A 24719-nucleotide genomic window follows, 5' to 3' on the forward strand; every position below is an offset into this window, starting at 1 on the left:
AAAGCGCAGCACAGAACGGGAAAGCCGGCGGTGAAGTCTTTTCACTGCCGGCTTCCTCGCCCGGGTCCTTCACTCCCCGCTCCTTGGAGCTGCGCTCCCCGCCCGGTCCTAACTTACGATCGGGATGGGAGGTGGCGAGGGGAGCGGAGGATCGGGGTGGGAGGCTGCGGGGAAGCAGTATGGGGCTGTGTGATTGTTTAAAAGCCGGCGGCTTTATACCGCCCGCCGGCTTTTAAACAATCAGGAGAATTCTCCCCCGCTGGGATGGCATTCTGATGACAGACTGGATCGCGCTGCCATCCAACTTGTCATCCTTCACAGACACTGCAGAGCGCAGGCATTATGGGAACTTCCGATTCCGGTATCCGATATTGTAAAAGTATCGGAATTAAGTATCGGAATTCCGATACCGCGAATATCGGCCGATACCCGATATTACAGTATCGGAATGCTCAACACTAATTAACACATGTGGAATTATATACTTAACAAAAAAGTGTGAAACAACTGAAAATATGTCTTATATTCTAGGTTCTTCAAAGTAGCCAACGTTTGCTTTGATGACTGTTTTGCTCACTCTTGGTATTCTCTTGATGAGCTTCAAGATGTAGTCACCGGAAATGGTTTTCACTTCACAGGTGTGCCCTGTCAGGTTTAATAAGTGGGATTTCTTGCCTTATAAATGGGGTTGGGACCATCAGTTGTGTCATGCAGAAGTCTGGTGGATACACAGCTGATAGTCCTACTGAATAGACTGTTCGAATTTGTATTATGGCAAGAAAAAAGCAGCTAAGTAAAGAAAAACGAGTGGCCATCATTACTTTAAGAAATGAAGGTCAGTCAGTGCGAAAAACTTTGGAAAACTTTGAAAGTGTAACCAATTGCAGTTGCAAAAACCATCAAGTGCTACAAAGAAACTGGCTCACATGAGAACCGCCCCAGGAAAGGAAGACCAAGAGTCACCTCTGCTTCTGAGGATAAGTGTATCCGAGTCACCAGCCTCAGAAATCGCAGGTTAACAGCAGCTCAGATTAGAGACCAGGTCAATGCCACACAGAGTTCTAGCAGCAGACACATCTCTTCAACAACTGTTAAGAGGAGACTTTGTGCAGCAGGCCTTTATGGTAAAATAGCTGCTAGGAAACCACTGCTAAGGACAGGCAACAAGCAGAAGAGACTTGTTTGGGCTAAAGAACACAAGGAATGGACATTAGACCAGTGGAAATCTGTGCTTTGGTCTGATGAGTCCAAAGTTAAGATATTTGGTTCCAACCACCGTGTCTTTGTGCGACGCAGAAAAGGTGAACGGATGGACGCTACATGCCTAGTTCCCACCGTGAAGCGTGGAGGAGGAGGTGTGATGGTGTGGGGGTGCTTTGCTGGTGACACTGTTGGAAGATTTATTAAAAATTGAAGGCATATTGAACCAGCATGGCTACCACAGCATCTTGCAGCGGCATGCTATTCCATCCGGTTTGCGTTTAATTGGACCATCATTTATTTTTCAACAGGACAATGACCCCAAACACACCTCCAGGCTGTGTAAGGGCTATTTGACCAAGAAGGAGAGTGATGGGGTGCTACGCCAGATGACCTGGCCTCCACAGTCACCTGACCTGAACCCAATCGAGATGGTTTGGGGTGAGCTGGACCACAGAGTGAAGGCAAAAGGGCCAACAAGTGCTAAGCATCTCTGGGAACTCCTTCAAGATTGTTGGAAGACCATATCCAGTGACTACCTCTTGAAGCTCATCAAGAGAATGCCAAGATAGTGCAAAGCAGTCATCAAAGCAAAAGGTGGCTACTTTGAAGAACCTAGAATATAAGACATATTTTCAGTTGTTTCACACTTTTTTGTTAAGTATATAATTCCACATGTGTTAATTCATAGTTTTGATGCCTTCAGTGTGAATGTACAATTTTCATAGTCATGAAAATACAGAAAAATCTTTAAATGAGAAGGTGTGTCCAAACTTTTGGTCTGTACTGTATATGTTCTGGTGTAGAGACCCGCTGTTAGTCCGGGCATTGCAGTTCATTTACGGACCGTGAAATATGGCCATCTGAACCCAGCCTAATACAATTCTGCCCAGTGGGCGCAGCTTTTCATTTAAATACCCAAAATGTATTTCCTGTTAAATTGCAATCACTCACATTAGTAATGACGCCTCCACTGAGAGCTGCAGCATAACCCATATCTCCAGTCTAGTATGTGAGTCTTTGCACTTTAGTGTTACTTTATTTGCAGATCTCATGTATATTGGAACTTTATTAAATATATGTCAGCAGTCGGAACTTTTTTATGATCCACATTTTGCTCCATCCTGCAGAGCGTCCTGCAGAGCATCACATAATGATTTCACCCACTTACAGCATTTATTCTCTTGCCCACGTCAGCTGATGATGTATGCTGTTGACTTTCACTGTTATTATTAAGCCTCCTGTGGGTTTCATTTTACAAGGACGTTCTCTCTATAGATAGTTTAACTTGTTTAAGACGACACAACATTTTTTTTTATCATCCTTTACATCTCCTACCTTAGCCATAAAGATAGCACCTAACTAGATTTACCCAGTTCTTGAATATATATAGGAAGCTTTTTTTTTAAATAGGTAGCAGTGTTTTAGCCATAACCTTTTATAAGCTATTTTCTTTTTAATGAAAACTGGAAATAATCTTAATTAAAATTCTGAAGACTTTTGTTTTGTCTACCGCATCCATACAGACCTATGTGTCTGATAGTGAACCACAAACTGATCGTGCCGTCAAGCTCCCTTCCATGATGTAGGGGCAGAGACCACGATTCCAGCGATGTGTCACGTACTGGGCTGCTTGGTGCAGTTTTGATATAATCCCTGTTTTCTCTGCTGTAGATGTAGCAGTGCTATGAATACTGAGCTCTGTATAACCCCACCCACACCACTGATTGGCAGCTTGATGTGTACACTGCCAATCAGTGGTGGGGGCGGGGTTACACAGATTAGTTGGACTCCCTTGCACTCGACACGTAGTCTTGAAGTCTCCTGCTGATAAAACACTGATTGTAGTTTGTTGAACAAGTGACATATCCCTGTAATCAGGCTCCCTGTTCCTAACTCATACTGCTTTCAGATTACATAGAAAAAAACTGCTGCCAGATTCCCTTTAAAGCAAGACAGATTACCACCTCAATGAGGGATCAGATTACAGCTGGCTCAGGCAAAGAGATACACTTAGACCTGCTAGCTCTATTAAGTGTTTGTCTCTGCCCAGAGCTGGATTTACAGTTACAATGTTTAGTACTGCTGTATAATGTCTCGATGCTGCAGCTGCTACTTCTAAACATGTGCTGCATAGAGACAGGAGAGCAGGGATCCCTCATATCTGTTTATAGGAGACATCATAGCAGCAATCTCCACCCACTAGCTCGGAGATGACTGAATTTGGAGAGAGAGAGAGAGCAGAGATGAAAACTAGTGAAAATGCAAAAAACAAATCATATAAAAATAGTGTTACTCCTAATGTACACATAACAGCTCATACAGTAAATTAAACTCAGAAGATAGGTACGTTTTTGCTCATTTCTGTTAGTAAAAATTAGATGACAGATGGAAGTGTTGATGACATTAGAATGTGAAAATTCTTAATTTTCTACGAAGAGCAGATATATCGTATCTGGTAAACTGCTTGTGCCAGTGACAGATAAGACTGCGCTCTTGCTCTCCAGACACTCCCCAGCTGAATCTTGCCCAAAAAGTGGGCTTCATGCTTTAATTAATGGTGCCTTTGAGTTTTCCTGTGTTGTCTTCCATCCAGGTGCCGTGCCATATTTCCACAGCAATATTAGCATTAAACCCTTAATCCAAAAAACTCAGATGAAGGTGACAGTGAATGGAAATGACGACTCTAGACCCGTCCCCATCGCGGTTGGAGACACCGTTATAGAGATCCTTGTCCTTTCTGCTGATGGCACCAATTCACAGGTTATCTACTAAGTATCATGTTCTAGGATTATCTTTCTTTAGAAATACAGTCATGCCCGAAAGTGTTGGCACCCTTGAAATTGTTCCATAAAATGAAGTATTTCTCCCAGAAAATAATTATTGCCATTGCACGTGTTTTGATATGCACATGTTTATTTCCTTTCTGTGTATTGGAACAGCACAAAAATAGGAGTACAAAAGTCAAATTGGACATAATTTCACACAAAACCCCAAAAATGGATCGGACAAAATTGTTGCCACCTTTCCAAAACTGTGGGTAAACAACTTTGTTTCAAGCATGTGAGGCTCATTCAAACTTGCCTGAGGCAAGTAACAGGTGGGGGCAATATGAAAATCACACCTGAAACCAGATAACCAGGGGAGAAATTGACTCAATCTTTGTATTGTGTGTGCCACACTAAGCATGGAGCACAGAAAGAGGAGAAGAGAAATGTCTGAGGACTTGAGAACCAAAATTGTTGAAAAATATAAACAATCTCAAGGTTACAAGTCCATCTCCATGATCTTCTCTGTAAGTGTAGTGTAAAAGCTATTTATAAGGGATCAATAGCATCCTTAACGAACTTCCACTACAGATTAAACAGTAAATAACGGGCAGCACTTGGATGACACTCAGTCCAGAAAAAACAACATGTGAACAACCCCCTAGACTATAATGGATGCATGTTGTATTAATAAAAAATATTGATAGAATGAGTACATACAAAGCTGACATCTAAATGAGGCCTAAGTGGACCTCAGGAGTGACTTGGCAATGGTTAAGGCCCCCTTCCATTTTTGCAGTACGTTTGGCATCCGTTTTGTTCACGGATGCCACATATATCCATTATAACCCATGCACTATTAAATTACATTGGTCAGTGTGCTGTCTGATTTTACTCGGAAAGCACACGTCCGTATCATACTCTTGTGTGAACAAGCCCTAAGTGAAACCAGTTCCAAAAAGATGCTTTCCTACTCAAATCTTCAGAGGTGGTTACTGTCCTAGAAGAGCGCAATATACTTACCTATTTTTTCCATGCTCATATTTTTTTCTTCTTTGTATACACACAGTAGCTTCTCCTTCTCAAAAGTGTTGGTTGTAAAAACAGAAATAAATCCTAACAGTGCTGAGACGAAAAACGTTCATAAAGATTTTCACTTCTCATCCTCTACTATTTTTCATGAAAAAAAAAATCTACATTTGCATGAAGAAGAATTAAAGGGGTTTTCCATTTTTGAAAAACCCATGTCTCTCATCTGCAGTTTGTTTAAAAAAAAAAAAAAAAAAAGTGCTTCGCTCATCCTCCTCGGGTCCAGAGCTAAGTCTCCACCACAGCTCCCAGGGTCCGTTATTGTCTTCAGCACTGACATTACGCCGCTAGTGCTGCAGCCAATAACTGAGCTCAGCAGGTCTACCCGAGTTGATGGCACCAGCAGGGGTGGATTACGAGTAGCAAGGGCGCCGGGCTGTTTAGAAGGCGCGCCCCCCCCCCCACACCTGATTTATCACGTGACATGTCACATGATCCCCTGTGATAGATCATGTGATAGTTCACGGGAAATTAATTTGGCACAATATTAATTGTGCTGCCTCATCTGAGAGCAGCACAATATAGGGGCAGATACCCTGATTCCAGCGATGTGTCACTTTTTCAGCTGCTTGTTGTCATTTTGAGAAAATCACCATTTCATCTGCTGCAGATCTAGCAGCTCTCTGAATGCTGCGCTCTGTATAGCCCCACCCACACCACTGATTGGCAGCTTTCTGCCCATGCTCAGTGTACACAGAAATCTACTGATCAGTGATGGGGGTGGGGTCCTACAGAACTTACTAGTCATCTAGTGATAATTACCTTCTGACAAATCAATGATTTTATCAAAACAACACTAAGCAGCCCAGTAAGTGACACATTACTGGAATCAGTGCCTCTAACCCTACATTATTCTGCTCTCAGATTAGATGACAAAAACCTGATGACAGATTCCCTTTAAAGGAGCTGTAAACACAAAAAAGTTTGTATTAAAAAAAATACAAGCCATTTGTGAAATTAACTTTTTTTCATTGTTAATTCACATTAGACTGTATCTTCAACACTTTTGTCAGCAGATCTTATTACAGACTCTGAATAGGGCAGCTCTCTCCCTCTCCCTCAGCAGAAAGTCACAGCATGGTTAAAAAACGGGATCTTTTATGATTTTCTCATAATAAATAAAAAAGGACATGCAAGTGCTCCAAACTATTTTCCGTTTCTCTATAGGGGAGGTCCTAAATCTTTCTTGTTCTTTAGTTGATGATATGTCAAAAAGGCAAAGCATTTACTATGAACTCGCCTAAAAAAATATACACTGGGAGAGTAATATCATCATCTGCATGTAAATATTCCTTGACTCTAAGGGCTCGCTCACACTGTCGTATAACAAGGCCGAATGCTATGTGATGTTTTATTGGATAGGACTCGGCCTTATGTTATACTATGGGACAGTGCAGATCTGCGATTATCGGCATGAGAAAATAATCTCATTCGATATTCGGACCATGTGCACCCATACAAGTCTATGGGTGCACGTAAAACATTAGACTGCACTCGGATGTCATCCAAGTGCAGTCTGATGAACACTCACAGAGACTATGGAGAAGATGGAGAAAGTAAGTTCTCCATCTTCTCCATATCTGTGCTGCGAGAGAATCGGATCACACTCAGTTGAAGCTCTGACAGAGTTTGAGCCGAGTGTCATTAGCATAATTGGCCCTATTCTCTTGCATGAGAGAATATATGGCTTAGTGAGTGGACCCTAAAACTGAATAGTAGTGACGGACAGGCACCTCACAAGCGGGATCCATGTAGCTCTCAGATGTCATGTAGGTAGTAGAGATGAGCGTTGTTCGACTCGAACTGTTCGCCAATCTCAAATTCGAGCTGTTTTGAGCGGTGTTCGAGCCGTTCGGCGAACACGAACAATTTGAGAAAAATTCGGCTGTTCGAGGTTATGTTCGATAACTGTTCGTGCACCAAAATCATAACTGGATTTTTTCTCAGTAATGATGAAAATTAATGTTAATACGCAGTTTGAGTGTACAGCGGGGTGGGGGGAGGGGCAGGGGATGGATCTCTGCAGGAACAATGAAGATCTCCATTTTTTTTTCTCTTTCCCGCATTTACAGTGGGGAGGTGCAATCTGTCAGCCTATCAGCAGCGCACACACGGAGCGAAGTGCTTTTTTCACACAAGCAAGGGCATGTGTCATTGGCAGTGTATGTCACATGTCCTTGCCCTATAAGACCAAACCATTTTCCCTGTCGCCACCATTTTCTCACTGCTGCAGCTGCGTGTTAGACGGCACCGCTGTTGCTGTGTGCGCTATACCTTGTTAATTTCAAGCCAATTTTCGCACAAATCTACAGATAGCTTGGGAGTAGGGAATAGTTGTGATTGCAGTCCTTTTAAGGACTAGGTTACAGCATTTCCTACGACTTTTATCAGGCAGGTCTGTGCTCTTAGATAGATTGTGGGAGTAAAGACTAATTGTAATTGGAGTCCTTTTCAGGACTAGGTTACATCAGTTCCTATCAGTTTTTGCCAGGCAGGTCTGTGCCAGTGCTGTGCAAGTTTTTTTCACAGCATTTGGCTGAATCTAGCAAAGCTAATCCTTTTTGGCCTATTGCAGATTGTGTTAGTCAGTGGAGTAGCCTATCTGTGTTGCAAGATATACCACCTGTGTATAGAATACCAATTTTTTTACTGCACCTAGTGAAGTAAAATCTTTTGAGCATAGCATCATTCTATTAATCCATCTATACAGACCTCCATCAGGTTGCAAACTGAATATATTTTTTTCTGCATCTACCTCTGAAAAAATATTTGGGCTTCTAGCAGTGTGTGGGACTTGTTCTATTAGTCCATCTATACTGACCTCCATCAGGTTGCAAACTGAATATAATTTTTTTCTGCATCTAACCCAGCCAATAGTTTTGGCCTAATACCACAGTTTGGCCACTCAGCTCTGCTCGGTTCCCATCCATTGTTTTTTTGTGCAAACAACTCCAGAGTTGTGAATTAGTTAACCACCAAAATGAGTGGAAAAAGGCCTGCTGCTGGTGGAAAGGGGAATAGGCGTGTTGGGAAGGGGAAAAAAGGTTGTGTCCGTGGGGTAGGTGTTAAAGCAACAGTAACATCTGCAGAAGAAAGACCATCTTCCAGCCAAACTAAAATGTCTACTTCTTTTAGCGGACAATGTGATAAGATCCCTTTCTTACGGCCACGCCAATCGCTACAAATTCCAGATGAGGCACAAAAACAGCAGGTGCTTCAACGGATATCAAGTGCTCCTTTAAGTGGGCTCTCCTCCACATCAACTTCAACATCACAAATACTCCAGTCCTCAAAGGTGTCACCCAATCGCACTTGCTTCCTCACAGCTCCCAAATCTCCAGCTGCCCGTCTGAGTATGAGGTAGAACAGATGGTTGAGTCTGCAGAGCTGTTTACTCATACTATAGCCTGGGAATCAGAGGTCGACTCCAGCGCTTCTGTGAATCCAGACGAGGAAATGATCTGCACTGATGCCCAGAATCTTTATGAGTCGGATCCAGGACCAGACGCAGAAGGTTCTGACCATAATGTAGACCCTCATTCCCAAACTGTAACTCCTGTTGGTGGAGACAATGAGGAAGACGATGATGACACTCAAATAACTGATTGGAGCGACAACTTTAGTTTTTTGTCAGGGCAGGAACAGGTTGGCTCTGAGGACGAATTGTGTGATAACGCACAGGGTGATGATGATGAGGTTGGAGATCCCACTTACTGTCAACCCACAGTCAGCCAAGAGATGAGGTCAGCAGAGGAGGTGGAGGAAGATGCTAGTGACGACGAGGTCAGGTTGCGCCTTCCTGGACAGAGACGTAGTACTGGAAGCACGTCAACAACTGCATCCTCAAACACAACTCTGCCTCTCACCACAAGTCGTGGTGGCTCTTCAGGTCGCATGGGTGCTAAGCCTTGCATAGCCTGGGCATTTTTTCAGATCGATAAAGATGACCCAACTCGTGTTATCTGTAACATTTGTCAGCAAAAGCTAAGTAGAGGCCAAAAAATACATAGTTTGAGTACTTCATGCATGAACCGGCACATGGACATGAAGCATAACTTGCAGTGGGAAGCTCAGTGTGCTACAATGCGGCCTAGCCGGCCGGGCCAACAACCGTCTGCCATATCTTGTGCATCCACGGCCTCTTCATCCTCTGTGACTGGGGGGACAGCAGTCACACCTGTTTTGGGGCGCAGACCTGCCACCTCTTTACCCACAACAGCCAGCGTGATTGGCAGGTTATCATTTTCTTTGGAGGTGGTAACACCAGCTGGTGTTGAGCGCTGTCCGACATCGATAGCACCACCTTTGGATCAAGGGAACCTAACATGTCCGCCTGCATCTTCCTCACAGACCGGCAGTTTGCCGGGGACACCCTTATCAACCCCGTCTAAGCACAATAGCCAGCCCTCGGTCCCTCAGATGTGGACAAGTAAAAGACCATTTCCTCCTAGCCATGAGAAAGCTAAGAGGTTGAATTTCACCATCTGCAAGCTCTTGGCTACAGAAATGCTGCCTTTCCGCCTGGTGGACACAGAGGATTTTCGAGACCTTAAGTTCCTTCGCAGTGCCCCAGTACCAGATGCCCAGTCGGCACTACTTCTCAAAGAAAGGTGTGCCTGCGCTCCACCAGCATGTCGCACACAACATCACCGCTTCTTTGAGAAACTCTGTGTGTGACAGGGTGCATTTCACCACAGACACTTGGACGAGTAGGCATGGACAGGGGCGTTACATGTCGCTGACTGGGCACTGGGTAACTATGGTGACAGCAGGACAAGGGGCTGCTGTCCAAGTCTTGCCGCCCCCACGAGTTGTGCGTCAATCCTCTTTATGTCAAAGTTCCTCCACTGCTTCTGCCTCCTCAACCTCCTCTCGGTCTTCCACCTGCACCCAAAGCCTGTCTGGTCATGCCACAAGCTTTCTAACTGTGCAGAAGGGATCCTGCACACCTCCTTACTATGCTGGCAGTAGGGCTCAACGTCATCAGGCGTTTTTTACTTTGAAATGTCTGGGAAATGTGACTCACACAGCTGAGGAGTTGTGGTCAGCTCTGGAGAACCAATTTCATGAATGGTTGTCTCCACTGGACCTGAAACCAGGGAAGGCCGTGTGCGACAATGCTGCAAACCTAGGTGCGGCCCTTCGCCGGGGCAATGTCACACACGTGCCTTGTATGGCTCACGTGTTGAACCTGGTTGTCCAGCAATTTTTAGCCCACTATCCCAGACTAGATGGCCTTCTGCAGAGGGCACGGTCGCTGTGTGCTCACTTCCGCCGTTCGCATCCCGCAGCTCAGCGACTTACATCTCTACAGAAGTCGTTGGGCCTGCCACTTCACCGGCTAAAATGCGATGTGCCTACCCGGTGGAATTCAACTCTGCACATGTTGCAGCGACTGTGGCAGCACCGACAAGCCCTGGTGCAATATGTTCTGACGTATAGCCTGGGCCAACGAGATCCAGAGGTGGGGCAAATCACGCTGGAGGAGTGGTCTCAGATCAGGGACCTATGCACCCTTCTGCACAGTTTTGAAATGGCGACGAAGATGTTTAGTGCTGACGATGCCATTATCAGCATGACTATTCCGGTGATTTACATGCTGGAGCACATGTTAAACAGAATTCGGAGTCAGGTGGTGGCACAAGAGGAGGTGGAGGAAGTAGAGGAGGAGGAGTTGTATGCGGAAGGGCTAACATCTGCAAGGTCCAGACGGTCGGCAGCACCAAGGCGGCAGGCATGTGAGGGTGGGGGAGATGGTTTTACCAGGGCGCATGGTAGCAGCCAAACTAGTGAGGAAGGTGCAGGAGCCCAGGAAGAAGTGGAGGACGAACTGATGGAAGACTCATCAGATGAGGGAGACCTTGATCACATTTCTGTTGTGCGAGGTTGGGGGGAGAGGACAGAGGAAGGAAGCATGATTGTTACCTCGCCACCAACACAACAGGGACTTGGTGCTCCTGGATGCGCAACACACATGAGTGCCTTCTTGCTGCACTACCTGCAACATGACCCTCGAATTGTGAGAATTAGAAATAATCCTGACTACTGGGTTGCCACACTGTTAGATCCCCGGTACAAAAGTAAATTTGCAGAAATTATTCCTGCCATAGAAAGGGATGCACGCATGCAGGAGTATCAGCAGAGACTGTTGCAGAATCTTACATGTGCTTTTCCACAAAATACCAGTGGTGCACGTAGTGAATCTCACAGTTCCAACTTGCCAACCGTGGGACCGTCAAGTGTTCAGCACTCAAACCGTAACAGAACCACAGTATCTGCTGGTAACATCAATTTTGCGGAATCATTTCACCACTTTTTTAGCCCATCCTTTGCAAGGCCACAGGAGACAAGAAGTCTGACACATAGTCAACGCCTAGAGACGATGGTACAGGAGTATCTCTAAGTAAACATTGAAGCCATGACTGTGTCACTGGACCCTTGCTCTTTTTGGGCTTCCAATCTGGATAAATGGCCGGAGCTAGCCACTTACGCCTTGGAGATCTTGTCATGCCCCGCAGCCAGCGTTCTGTCTGAACGTGTGTTCAGCGCTGCTGGTGGTGTGCTGACAGATAAGCGCACGCGGCTCTCCACTGATAATGTAGACAGACTCACGTTCATAAAGATGAACAAATCATGGATCCGAAACGACTTTTCTACCCCTGTGTCATCCTGGGGAGAGTAAAAGCTTGATGATTGGTTAAAATCACCCTACCAACCGTTTTAAGCTTTCAAATTACTAATCATGTTTATCTGTATCTTGGGTGGAAAATAATTTGGGCTTTGTAGCAGTGTGCAGCACTGATTCTATTAGGCCATCTATAATAAGCTCCACCAGATTTAAAATTACTAATCATGTTTATCTGTATCTTGACTGGAAAATAATTTGGGCTTTGTAGCAGTGTGCAGCACTGATCCTATTAGGCCATCTATACTAAGCTCCACCAGATTTAAAATTAATAATAATTTTTAGCTGCATCTAGCCCGGAAAATAATTTTGGGGCTCCGAGATACGCAAGACACATAAGTGCCTTCTTGCTGCACTACCTGCAACATGACCCTCATATTGTCAGAATTCGAAGTAATCATGACTACTGGGTTGCCACACTCTTAGATCCCCCAAACTTTTCGGTCAACCTTTTCATTTTAATAAAGACCAAAAAAATGGTCATTTTTGAAACTATAAGCATTAGCAGGTTATTAGAAACTGAAATCAAACAGTTTTCAACTCAAAACTTTATTCTAGGTGATGTTACATTTTCACATAGGACCCCTTGTTCGAAAGGAGCTTCTGAACTCTCTCGTCCATTGAATTTGTCAGGTTTTGGATGGTTTCTGCTTCAATTGTTTTGCATGAGGACAGAATACCCTCCCAGAGCTGTTGCTTAGATGTGAACTGCCTCCCGCCATCATAGACACTCCTTTTGATGATGCTCCAGAGGTTCTGAATGGGGTAGAGGTCAGGGGAGCATGGGGGTCACACCATAAGTTTGTCCCCTTTTATGCCCATATCAGCCAGAGATGCAGATGTTTTATGTGCAGCATGAGATGGTGCATTATCATGCAAAAAAATGATCTTGCTTTGAAATACACGGTTCTTCTTCTTGAACCATGGCAGGAAGTGCTGTTTGAGAAAATCCACATACATTATGGAGTTCATCTTTAGCGCCTTCAGGGATCCTAAAGGGGCCGACAATCTCTCTCCCATGATTCCAGCCCAAAACATTACTCCACCTCCTCCTTGTTGGCGCTGTAGCCGTGTTTGCATGGGGTGTCCATCAACCAGCCATCCTCCACTCCATCCATCTGGACCATCGAGCGCTGCACGGCACTCATCCGTGAACAAAACAGTTTTGAAATCAGTCTTCATGTAATGTTTGGCCCACTGGAACCGTTTCTGCTTGTGTGAAGTGGATAGAGGAGGTCGACAGGATGGCGTATGCACAGCTGCAAACCTCTGAAGGACCCTGCATCTTGTTGTTCGGGGGACGTTGGAGGCACCAGCAGCTTCAAAAACTTGTCTGCTGCTATGACAAGGCTTTTTTGCCGCTGCTCTTTTAACCTGACGTAATTGCCTGTAGGAAAGAGTCCTCAATTTGCCCTTATCAGCACGCACACGTGTGTACTGTGAATCAGCTACATACTTCTTGATTGCCAAGACACTTCATCCTGATCATCGCACAATGTTGATTGTAGTCATGCCTTGACCTAAACACTCCACAATTTGTTGCTTCTCAGCAGCCGACACATCCTTTTTCTTTCCCGTTTTGGCAGAAAATGTAGGCTGCTTAATAATGTGAGACAGCCTTCTTAAGTAGTCTTGCCTTTCATTGGACACACCTGCCAAACTAATTAGCACAGGTGTCTGCAATTGCTTACAGTGATATAAAGAGCCCTGACACACATCACCATCAATGAGTTTAACTGACAAACAAACAAATTCTTCCCTTATCACTCCTAAACACTTTTTGCATAATAATTTGGAACACAGTGTACATGTGCTTTTCCACAAAACACCAGTGGTTCACATAGTGAATCTTACAGTTCTAACTTGCCAACCGTGGTGTAGTGCCGGCGTCCCTGCCCTCTGCTAGGCAGGGACGCTGCTCCCCTCACCGCTCTGCTCCGTGCCCGGCATCTTCCCCCCGCTCTGCTGTCAGCGCGCGCTCCGTCCCGGCGTCCTCCTCCTGCTCTGCTCTCAGCGCGCGCTTCTTCCCGGCCCCTGTGCTTAGGGCGCGCGCGCGCGCGCTCCCCTCCTCTTAAAGGGGCCGCGCGCGCCGCCCTAAAGAGTCCCCGGCCAATGGCCGGAGGACTTCATCATATATAAGGCACCTCCTCCAAAATGGAGGTGCCCGAGCAATGTTGTTTGCACCTGTGTCTCACCTGTGCTTCAGCCCTCAGGTCCCGTTGCCAGTTTCCTGCCAGTTTCCTGCCAGTTACCTGCCTGATTCCTGCCTGAATACTTGTTACCTGTCTGCCAGTCTGAGGTCCGACGGTCTGCCTTACTACTCCTGTCAGTCTGTCTAAAGGACCAGCCTGCCCGCTCACCTGGGAGCGCATATCAGCTACCTGCCTGCTTGCCTGAGGTCCGACGGTCTGCCTTACTACTCCGGTCAGTCTGTCTATGGACCAGCTTGCCCGCTCACCTGGGAGCGCTTCTCCGTTATCTGCCTGCTTGCCAGCCCGGAGGCTCCGTTGTCACGTGCTGTGACCACCAGCTATCTCAGAGACTCTTGCCCGCTCACCTGGGAGCGCATCTCCGTTACCTGCCTGCTTGCCAGCCTGGAGGTCCCGTTGTCACGTGCGGTGACCACCAGCTATTCCAGAGACACTTGCCCGCTCACCTGGGAGCGCTTCTCCGTTACCTACCTGCCTGCCAGCCCGGAGGTTCCGCCGTCACGTGCCGTGACCACCAGCTATTCCAGAGACTCTCGCTTGCTCACCTGGGAGCACACATCTACCATCTGCCTGCTAGCCTACCCGGAGGCTCTGCCATCACAGGTCGTACCTACCCCTTACCCAGAGACTGCCCTGATCACTTGCCGTAACTCCCTGTCCGTTCACCCAGAGACTGCCACCCGCTCCCTTACAAGGGCCGCCCCCTTGTATAGTAGCTCAGAGGTTCCGCCTCCCGGACCCGTTACAGTTTGCTCGGGCCATGGAACCCGGTGGCACCCAAGCTCCCTCGCTCACGGACCTGTGTCATGAACTGTCCCGTCAAAGGTCCCAACAGGAGTCCATCCTGGGTCACCTGCGGAATGTCAATACTCGCCTGGACACTCTGACTGCACCACCTGCAGCCACTGCCAGTACCATGACTCGCAACCCGGCAGCTCCGCTACCCACTAATACCATGGTAACCTATCCCGGTCCCCGGCTGTCTGCACCTCCTCGCTTCGGAGGCGACTCCGTCCAGGCTCGGGGCTTCATAAATCAGTGCACCCTGCACTTTGAACTTTTGTCCCATCAGTTTAATTCCGACCGGGCCAAAATTGCCTTTATCATGTCCCATCTCACCGGGGAGGCCCTGGCCTGGCTAAATCCTCTATGGGAGAGAGGAGACCCCCTGGTGTCCAACTTGCCTGCTTTTCTCTCGGCTTTCCGGAAAGTCTACGACGAACCCGGACGGAAGACCTCATCCGCATCCTCTCTGCTACGCCTCCGTCAGGAGGGTCTCACCGTGGGCCAATATGCCATACGGTTCCGCACCCTTGCCTCGGAGCTGGCTTGGGATAACGACGCTCTGGTATCCGTCTTCTGGGAGGGTCTGTCCGGTCGTATTAAAGATGAACTTGCTGGTCGGGACATTCCTACCTCTCTCGATGATCTAATAACCCTTGCCACCCGGATTGACCTACGGTTCCAGGAGCGTGCCAAAGAGGTCACCCGTGAGAGAAGGATTCCACGTTTAGCTCCTACTTTCCAGAAACCCGTCATTCCCTCCATCTCTCCCCAGGTACACTCTCCTGAGCCTATGCAGGTCGACCAGACCAAGATGGTCAAAACCCGTCAGGACTCACGCCGTGCCGAGGGGAGCTGCTTCTACTGTGGCAGTAAGGAGCACCGGATCCGTGCCTGCCCGGAGAGGTCGGGAAACGCCTGTGTCTAGGTTCGCTCAGAGAGGTCCACCTAGACAAGAATAAATCCTCTCCATCCCTGCTGTTGTCAGTTTCGATCATCTACGGGGAGAACCGTTATTTCGAACTAGCCCAACTTGACTCTGGAGCAGCCGGGAACCTTATTTCACAGTCCCTGGTTGAGAAATACCGCATCCCCACCAAACCTCTGGCTGTACCCTTGTCTGTCGCTGCCGTGGATGGGGGCCTCTTACCTCGCCCCATTCAACTCATCACCGAATCCATTACCCTGCAGGTGGGAATGCTGCATTCTGAAAGTATCTCCTTTCATGTTCTGCCTGGACTCTCTCACGCCCTCTTGCTAGGTCTGCCCTGGCTCCAGAGACATGCACCCGTGATAGACTGGCAAACCGGAGAGGTCCTTCGCTGGGGACAAGACTGTCATAAAACCTGCCTGGTTCCCGTTCATCCCGTCCGTCCCTCTCCTACCCCAGCTAATCTACCTGGACTTCCGATTCCTTATTGGTCTTATGCAGATGTCTTTAATAAAAAGGAGGCAGAGACATTACCACCACATAGACCATACGACTGTCCCATCGATCTGCTACCCGGTACTACTCCTCCCCGTGGGCGTATCTATCCTTTATCCGCTGCTGAGACCCGGTCAATGTCCGAATATATTGAGGAGAATCTGGCCAGAGGATTCATCCGGAAATCTACCTCCCCGGCGGGAGCAGGCTTCTTTTTCGTCAAAAAGAAGGACGGCTCTCTCCGTCCCTGTATAGACTATAGAGGCCTAAACCTGATCACGGTGAAGAATAAGTACCCCCTTCCGCTCATTCCAGAATTATTTGATCGTCTGAGGGGGGCTAGGATCTTCACCAAACTGGACCTTCGTGGGGCGTACAACCTGGTTCGTATTCGTCAGGGGGATGAATGGAAGACGGCATTCAACACCCGGGACGGCCACTATGAATACCTGGTAATGCCCTTTGGTCTCTGTAACGCTCCTGCCGTCTTTCAAGAGTTGGTCAATGACATCTTCCGGGACCTTCTCTACTCCTGCGTAGTGGTGTACCTGGACGACATCTTGGTCTTCTCTCCGGATCTCCAGACTCACCAGAGGGACGTTCGTCAGGTCCTGCTCAGGCTAAGGCAGAACCATCTCTACGCTAAATTTGAGAAGTGCCTCTTTGAGCAGACCTCGCTTCCGTTTCTGGGCTACATTATCTCTCAGACCGGCCTACAAATGGATCCTGAGAAACTGTCTGCCATCGAGAAATGGCCCCGACCGGAGGGGTTGAAGGCCATTCAGCGATTCCTGGGCTTCGCCAACTACTACCGCCTCTTCATACCACACTTCTCTTCCCGGACGGCCCCAATTTCTGCGCTCACCCGTAAAGGTACTAATCCCAAAGAGTGGCCACCCGAAGCAGAGGAGGCCTTTCTTTCCCTTAAACAGGCCTTCTCTTCCGCCCCGGTGCTGCATCGCCCAGATGGCAACAAGCAGTTCTTCCTGGAAGTTGACGCCTCCTCCTCTGGAGCCGGAGCGGTACTTACTCAAAAATCATCTTCCGGGAGGATGGTAACTTGTGGCTTCTTCTCTAAACTCTTCTCCTCCTCTGAGCGCAACTATTCCATAGGAGACCGAGAGTTATTGGCCATCAAACTGGCATTGGAGGAGTGGCGTTACCTGCTCGAGGGGGCTCTTCACCCGGTAATAATTTACACTGACCACAAGAACTTGGCTTACCTCCAGCATGCCCAGAGACTTAACCCGCGCCAAGCCCGGTGGTCCTTGTTTTTTGCTCGTTTTGATTTTGTCCTTCATTTTCGCCCGGCTGACAAAAACGTCAAGGCGGACGCCTTGTCTCGGTCCTTTCTGGTGTCTGATCTCGAGGAGGATCCGAAACATATCATCGATCCCGCCAGAGTAATGCAGGTGGCTCCCGTGAGTCTAAATCGTCTTCCTCCTGGTAAGACGTTCGTACCAGTACCTGATCGGGAGAAGATCCTACACTGGGGTCATTCGTCTAAACTAGCTGGCCACGCCGGTCAGAAAAAGACCCTCCAGCTTATTACCCGGCACTACTGGTGGCCTAACCTGCACAAGGATGTAATAGACTTTGTTTCTGCCTGTGTGTCCTGCGCCCGCAACAAAGTTCCGAGACACCTGCCGGCCGGCCGCCTCCTACCTCTGCCAGTACCTGCTGCCCCCTGGCAGCATATAGCGATGGACTTCATTACTGATCTGCCCGTCTCTGCCGGTTGTACGGTCATTTGGGTGGTCGCTGACCGCTTCTCCAAGATGGCTCACTTCATTCCACTGCCAGGTCTTCCGTCTGCACCCGAGCTGGCTAAAGACTTTATCCGCCACATCTTCCGTCTTCATGGCCTGCCCCGTCACATCGTGTCGGATCGTGGGGTACAGTTCACTTCCCGTTTCTGGAGAGCCACTTGTAAATTGCTGGACGTCACCCTGGACTTCTCCTCCGCTTACCACCCACAGTATAATGGTCAAGTGGAGCGGATCAATCAGAACCTGACCAGTTACCTTCGGCACTTCGTTAATGCCCACCATTCTGACTGGGTGGATCTCCTGCCATGGGCCGAATTCTCGTACAACAATCACGAGAGCGAGTCTTCCTCCAAATCCCCGTTTTTTGTAGTCTACGGTCAGCATCCTCGGATCCCGTTTCCCGTCTCCACCTCGGCGGACAATCCGGCTGCGGAATCTCTTGTTAACAAATTTTCCTCCATATGGGAGAGTACCCGGTCCGCACTCCTTCTGTCATCCGAGCGTATGAAAAGACACGCTGACAAAAAACGTCTGGACCCTCCTCAATTCCGCCCTGGGGATAAAGTCTGGCTCTCGTCCAAATATGTCCGGCTCAAGATTCCTTCCTATAAGTTAGGGCCTCGGTTCATCGGCCCACTGGAGGTCATCAGTCAGATCAATCCGGTGGCCTATAAATTGAAACTCCCGGCCAACTTACGGATCCCTAACTCCTTCCATGTGTCTCTCCTCAAACCTGTGGTGCTTAACTCTTTTTCCAAGTCTACAGGTACGCCTCCTGCTCCGGTTTCTGCTGAGGACGAGTTTGAGGTAGAGAACATTCTTGCCACCAAAAGGGTAAGAGGAAAGACCTTTTTCCTGGTAGATTGGAAGGGGTTTGGTCCTGAGGAGAGAACGTGGGAGCCCCGGGAGAACATCCATGCCCCTCTCATCCTTGCTAAATTTCTGTCTGGCCTAAAAAAGGGGGGGCCTAAAGGGGGGGGTACTGTAGTGCCGGCGTCCCTGCCCTCTGCTAGGCAGGGACGCTGCTCCCCTCACCGCTCTGCTCCGTGCCCGGCATCTTCCCCCCGCTCTGCTGTCAGCGCGCGCTCCGTCCCGGCGTCCTCCTCCTGCTCTGCTCTCAGCGCGCGCTCCTTCCCGGCCCCTGTGCTTAGGGCGCGCGCGCGCGCGCGCTCCCCTCCTCTTAAAGGGGCCGCGCGCGCCGCCCTAAAGAGTCCCCGGCCAATGGCCGGAGGACTTCATCATATATAAGGCACCTCCTCCAAAATGGAGGTGCCCGAGCAATGTTGTTTGCACCTGTGTCTCACCTGTGCTTCAGCCCTCAGGTCCCGTTGCCAGTTTCCTGCCAGTTTCCTGCCAGTTTCCTGCCAGTTTCCTGCCAGTTTCCTGCCAGTTTCCTGCCAGTTACCTGCCTGATTCCTGCCTGAATACTTGTTACCTGTCTGCCAGTCTGAGGTCCGACGGTCTGCCTTACTAATCCTGTCAGTCTGTCTAAAGGACCAGCCTGCCCGCTCACCTGGGAGCGCATATCAGCTACCTGCCTGCTTGCCTGAGGTCCGACGGTCTGCCTTACTACTCCGGTCAGTCTGTCTATGGACCAGCTTGCCTGCTCACCTGGGAGCGCTTCTCCGTTATCTGCCTGCTTGCCAGCCCGGAGGCTCCGTTGTCACGTGCTGTGACCACCAGCTATCTCAGAGACTCTTGCCCGCTCACCTGGGAGCGCATCTCCGTTACCTGCCTGCTTGCCAGCCTGGAGGTCCCGTTGTCACGTGCGGTGACCACCAGCTATTCCAGAGACACTTGCCCGCTCACCTGGGAGCGCTTCTCCGTTACCTACCTGCCTGCCAGCCCGGAGGTTCCGCCGTCACGTGCCGTGACCACCAGCTATTCCAGAGACTCTCGCTTGCTCACCTGGGAGCACACATCTACCATCTGCCTGCTAGCCTACCCGGAGGCTCTGCCATCACAGGTCGTACCTACCCCTTACCCAGAGACTGCCCTGATCACTTGCCGTAACTCCCTGTCCGTTCACCCAGAGACTGCCACCCGCTCCCTTACAAGGGCCGCCCCCTTGTATAGTAGCTCAGAGGTTCCGCCTCCCGGACCCGTTACACGTGGTCTGCATGGAGTTGTTCAATAAAGGGCCCAAAATTAAGATAACATAGATGGGAGAGGTCTCTATGAATAGGAATTCCTAAGTATTTGATACCCTGTGAGGGCCAGGCAAAGGGAAAGTTGGACTGGATGGAATCCTATATGGATTTGGGGAGGGAGACATCGAGGGCCTCAGACTTCGCTGCATTGATTTTAAAATTTGACCATGTAACAAAGTGATCTATTTCAGCCATAACAGCATGGATGGACATATGTGATTGAGTGATATATACTAGGACATCATCAGCAAATAGAGAGCACTTGTACTCGGTGCCTCCCACCTCAATCCACCTAATATTGGGGTTATGGCGAATTGATGAGAGCAGGTGCTCCGTCACTAGGATGTATAAGAGAGGGGACAGAGGACATCCCTGCCTTGTCCCATTGGTGATTGTGAAAAGTGATGAAAATGTTCTGATGCACCCCCTGGGCCTTGGGACACCCGGAGCCGGACCCTTTTTGGTGGATGCTGGTGGTTGTAGTCTTCGTGGCGGCGACCCGGTTCCGTGGCTAAGGGCGGTCAAACCAGTGGTGGAACTATTTATGTGGTTTTGATGTTTAAATGTCCGACTACGCCACCCGTGGATTGCGGTCAGAGTGAACCGCCGCTACAGGGCAGACCGCTGAGGCTGGTGTTGTGGGTGCAGCAGAGCGTAGCATAACTCCCCACGGGAGGAGTATAGCCTCAGGGCAGTGTATGCGGAGGATGGGGGTGATGGTGCAGGGCAGCAGCAGTAACGACACGGAGTCAGTGATGCAGTCCAGGGCCTTTACTCACAGTTCTTATTATCCAGACCACGTCGTACTGTGCTCACCAGGTGAGGGGCTCAGACAACTCCCAGATAACTTTGGAGCGCTTCAGAGGACCCCCTTTGTGTGTCCTTTGTCTGGCCTTTCTTACCAACCCTTCTGTCCGGCTGCCTCGGGCCTCCTCTTGGTAAACTTGGCGCCAGTTTCCCTGACCCTATGTGGTGCCTTCCTAGCGGGTGTAGCGAGGGGCTGCGCCACATAAAATGTCACAGCCTCCGGTTTCTAGCTGAGGGTCGTTTCCTGCCTCCACTAGTTTCGGGGACCGGTCTCCCCCTTTGGCCTGACCCCTCCACGCAGGTGGATTCGGGCGTGCGGTGGCGACTCGCCCGTCCGCACCCCTGGGATCCCTTCATTCCTCGTTCCTGGAGCCTTCTCCGCTCCTCTTCCTTCCTTCTCCCTCTTCCAGGCCTGGGCCTCTGTTACTAGGCCCGCCTCCGGAGCAGAGCTCATGCAGAGCCCCTGCTCCCTGCCACTTCTGCTCAGACTTCTCTGCACTGAACTAAGATGGTGCCCACCTTTTATACTCCCTTCTCAATGCACCCAGGAACTGCTTCCTCCCTGCTCCTGCACTACAGGGTTCCCCTTCCTCAGTGTTCCCTCCCCCCCACTCCAGCCAGGGACAGGGACTGTCGTGCCCATCTCAGAGGCATATTGGTCGCCCTGCTCCACGGCAATGTGGTGTAATGCATGCAGGTGTCGGGTCCTGATCCACACTCCATCCTTACCTGAGAGTGAGATATCACACCTCTGGGTGAGGTGCAATACCTCTGTAGCAACCGAGCCCTCAGGGTGCTACAGTTCCATGTATCTTCAGCCTAGGTGACGTATTGTGATACAGGGCCGTGATTTTGGCTATAAAAGGGTCCCCTAGACCCCTACCCCAAGCTTTTTAAGAGAATCATATATGGCGTGCCAGGAGACTCTATGGAATGCTTTCTCAGCATCCAACGAGAGTATCTAATTACAAATTTTTAACTGCATCTAGCCCAGGAAATACTTTGTGCCTAGTAGCAGTGTCTGCTAGTCAGCGGATTATCCCGGCTGTTAAGCAAGCTACACCACCTGTAGTTTGGACACTTAATTTTTTCAAAGGAAATGCTTCGGGACCACGGGATACTTAGTGAAGAGCATCAGGAGGCACCCCAAGGCATAGGGGCTGGGACTGGCAGTAGGATGCCTTGCGGTGGACAGCCGAGCTCGATCCTTATAAAAGCTTTTTAACTGCAGCAGCTTTAGTGGACGCTACTGGAGCTGGAATTACGCGGCTGCTGGCATGAGACTTGCCCTCCAATAGATCCTTGTAAATGGATTTAAAGTGTATTCATTCAAATTAGAGAGACAATTTAAATTAAAAAGCTTAGAGCTGCCTCCACCACAGGGGGGCTCGCTCGACCCACCAGCGGACAGGCACCAGTATTGGGAGAGGGGGGCTGGCCGTCAGGGTTCACCGCGGCTCTGGCACAAACCCGGCGACACGGAGGTGGCACGGGCAGGAGCGGACTGAACGTGTCGGCTTCTCACTTTTTGGATTTTAGAAGGGCATGACATGCCTATATCTGTGTCTCCCCCTCCTTTTACTCCTCCACCTCTTTTCTTTTCGCATGACTATATGTACTTGTCACTTTTCCATGTGTTAGTTGTGTCTTCTCAGCAGTTTGTCAGCTTTTGGACACCTTTGAAGGTGTTTTCTATGTGTTTCTATGTGTTTTTGTTTGCCTGCCATTGGTTTTAACGGTGTTCGAAGGTGTTCGGCGAACAGTTCGGCGAACACACGGGTGTTCGACGAACCGAACCGAACTCGAACACTACGGGGGTGGCTCAACACTAGTAGGTAGGGCTTCATTCCATGGGGTAGGGCTTAATTTCAAGGTATATAAAAAAAATGGACTTCAAATAAAAATTAAATGAACACAAAAAGCACTAATTGAATTATTTTTTTTCGTATTTATGTTTGCAGCCCCTTTAAAAACCCTTTGAGGACCAAGTCACATATATGTCCCATAGTTTTAAACTGGAAAAAAATTTGATTGAATAAAATTTAAGGTCCTCGAAGGTTTAAGTAGGTCATAAATTCATATGAATACTTGCTCATACAATTGCACATGCCAGTAGATGAAGAAGAACAGAATCAAAAATATGACATTAAGTGGAGCACTTACAGGTAGGTATTCAAGGTGAAAGAGACCAGCAAAGGCATCGTCTCGAATGACAGTAAATGAGTTAGAATTCAGCAAGCTGAAAATGAAGACAGCAGGTTAGAAGCGAACCAGACTTTTTGGTGCTCAGAATTAGTCAAGCAGAATTTATTGACTGCTCTTGCAAAGCACTGAGACTCCCGTGGTGTATGGATGGCGCCGTGCGGCCTCCCACTGTGTATAGATGGCGCCGCGCGGCCTCCCGCTGTGTATAGATGGCACCGCGCGGCCTCCCGCTGTGTATAGATGGCGCCGTGCGGCCTCCCGCTGTGTATAGATGGCGCCGTGCGGCCTCCCGCTGTGTATAGATGGCTACGTGCGGCCTCCCGCTGTGTATAGATGGCTACGTGCGGCCTCCCGCTGTGTATAGATAGCACCGTATAGATGGCTACGTGCGGCCTCCTGCTGAGTATACGTGTATAGATGGCTACGTGCGGCCTTCTGCTGAGTATAGATGCCGCACAGCGCCCACACCAGAGACAGCAGGAGGCCGCACAGCGCCATCTATACTCAGCGGGAGGCCGCACGTAGCCATCTATACACAGCGGGAGGCCGCATGGCGCCCCCCCCCAGAGACAGCAGGAGGCCGCACAGCGTCATCTATACTCAGCGGGAGGCCGCACGTAGCCATCTATACACAGCGGGAGGCTGCACGGCGCCCCCCCCAGAGACAGCAGGAGGCCGCACAGCGCCATCTATACTCAGCGGGAGGCCGCACGTAGCCATCTATACACAGCGGGAGGCCGCATGGTTCCCCCCCCAGAGACAGCAGGAGACCGCACAGCGCCATCTATACTCAGCGGGAGGCCGCACGTAGCCATCTATACACAGCGGGAGGCTGCACGGCGCCCCCCCCAGAGACAGCAGGAGGCCGCACAGCACCATCTATACTCAGCGGGAGGCCGCACGTAGCCATCTATACACAGCGGGAGGCCGCATGGTGCCCCCCCCAGAGACAGCAGGAGGCCGCACAGCGCCATCTATACTCAGCGGGAGGCAGCACGTAGCCATCTATACACAGCGGCAGGCCGCACGGCGCCCCCCCCAGAGACAGCAGGAGGCCGCACAGCGCCATCTATACTCAGCGGGAGGCCGCACGTAGCCATCTATACACAGCGGTAGGCCGCATGGCGCCCCCCCCAGAGACAGCAGGAGGCCGCACAGCGCCATCTATACTCAGCGGGAGGCCGCACGTAGCCATCTATACACAGCGGGAGGCTGCACGGCGACCCCCCCAGAGACAGCAGGAGGTCACACAGCGCCATCTATACTCAGCGGGAGGCCGCACTTAGCCATCTATACACAGCGGGAGGCCGCATGGTTCCCCCCCCAGAGACAGCAGCAGGCCGCACAGCGCCATCTATACTCAGCGGGAGGCCGCACGTAGCCATCTATACACAGAGGGAGGCTGCACGGCGCCCCCCCATAGACAGCAGGTGGCCGCACAGCGCCATCTATACTCAGCGGGAGGCCGCATGTAGCCATCTATACACAGCGGGAGGCTGCATGGTGCCCCCCCAGAGACAGCAGGAGGCCGCACAGCGCCATCTATACTCAGCGGGAGGCCGCACGTAGCCATCTATACACAGCGGGAGGCCGCATGGTTCCCCCCCCAGAGACAGCAGCAGGCCGC

The 24719-nt window shown here is 49.7% G+C and overlaps 1 protein-coding gene across 4 annotated transcripts in view; it reads left to right on the top strand.

The window, feature by feature from the left end:
• LOC141257542 (uncharacterized) overlaps positions 1-24719 on the top strand; it is a 174449-nt gene that overhangs the window by 20058 nt on the left and 129672 nt on the right. For 2 of the 4 annotated variants that reach the window (XM_073672177.1, XM_073672178.1), the window contains exon 4: positions 3797-3963. The exons of the other annotated variants lie outside the window; for them this stretch is intronic. In XM_073672177.1, coding sequence (XP_073528278.1) covers positions 3797-3963 — 167 coding nt within the window. The remainder of the gene's footprint in view (positions 1-3796; positions 3964-24719) is intronic. 4 annotated transcript variants of the gene reach the window in all.

The sequence above is a fragment of the Phyllobates terribilis genome, unplaced genomic scaffold (assembly GCF_046119375.1).
Source record: "Phyllobates terribilis strain yellow unplaced genomic scaffold, ASM4611937v1 Scaffold_3__8_contigs__length_932513732, whole genome shotgun sequence".
NCBI lineage: Eukaryota > Metazoa > Chordata > Amphibia > Anura > Dendrobatidae > Phyllobates > Phyllobates terribilis.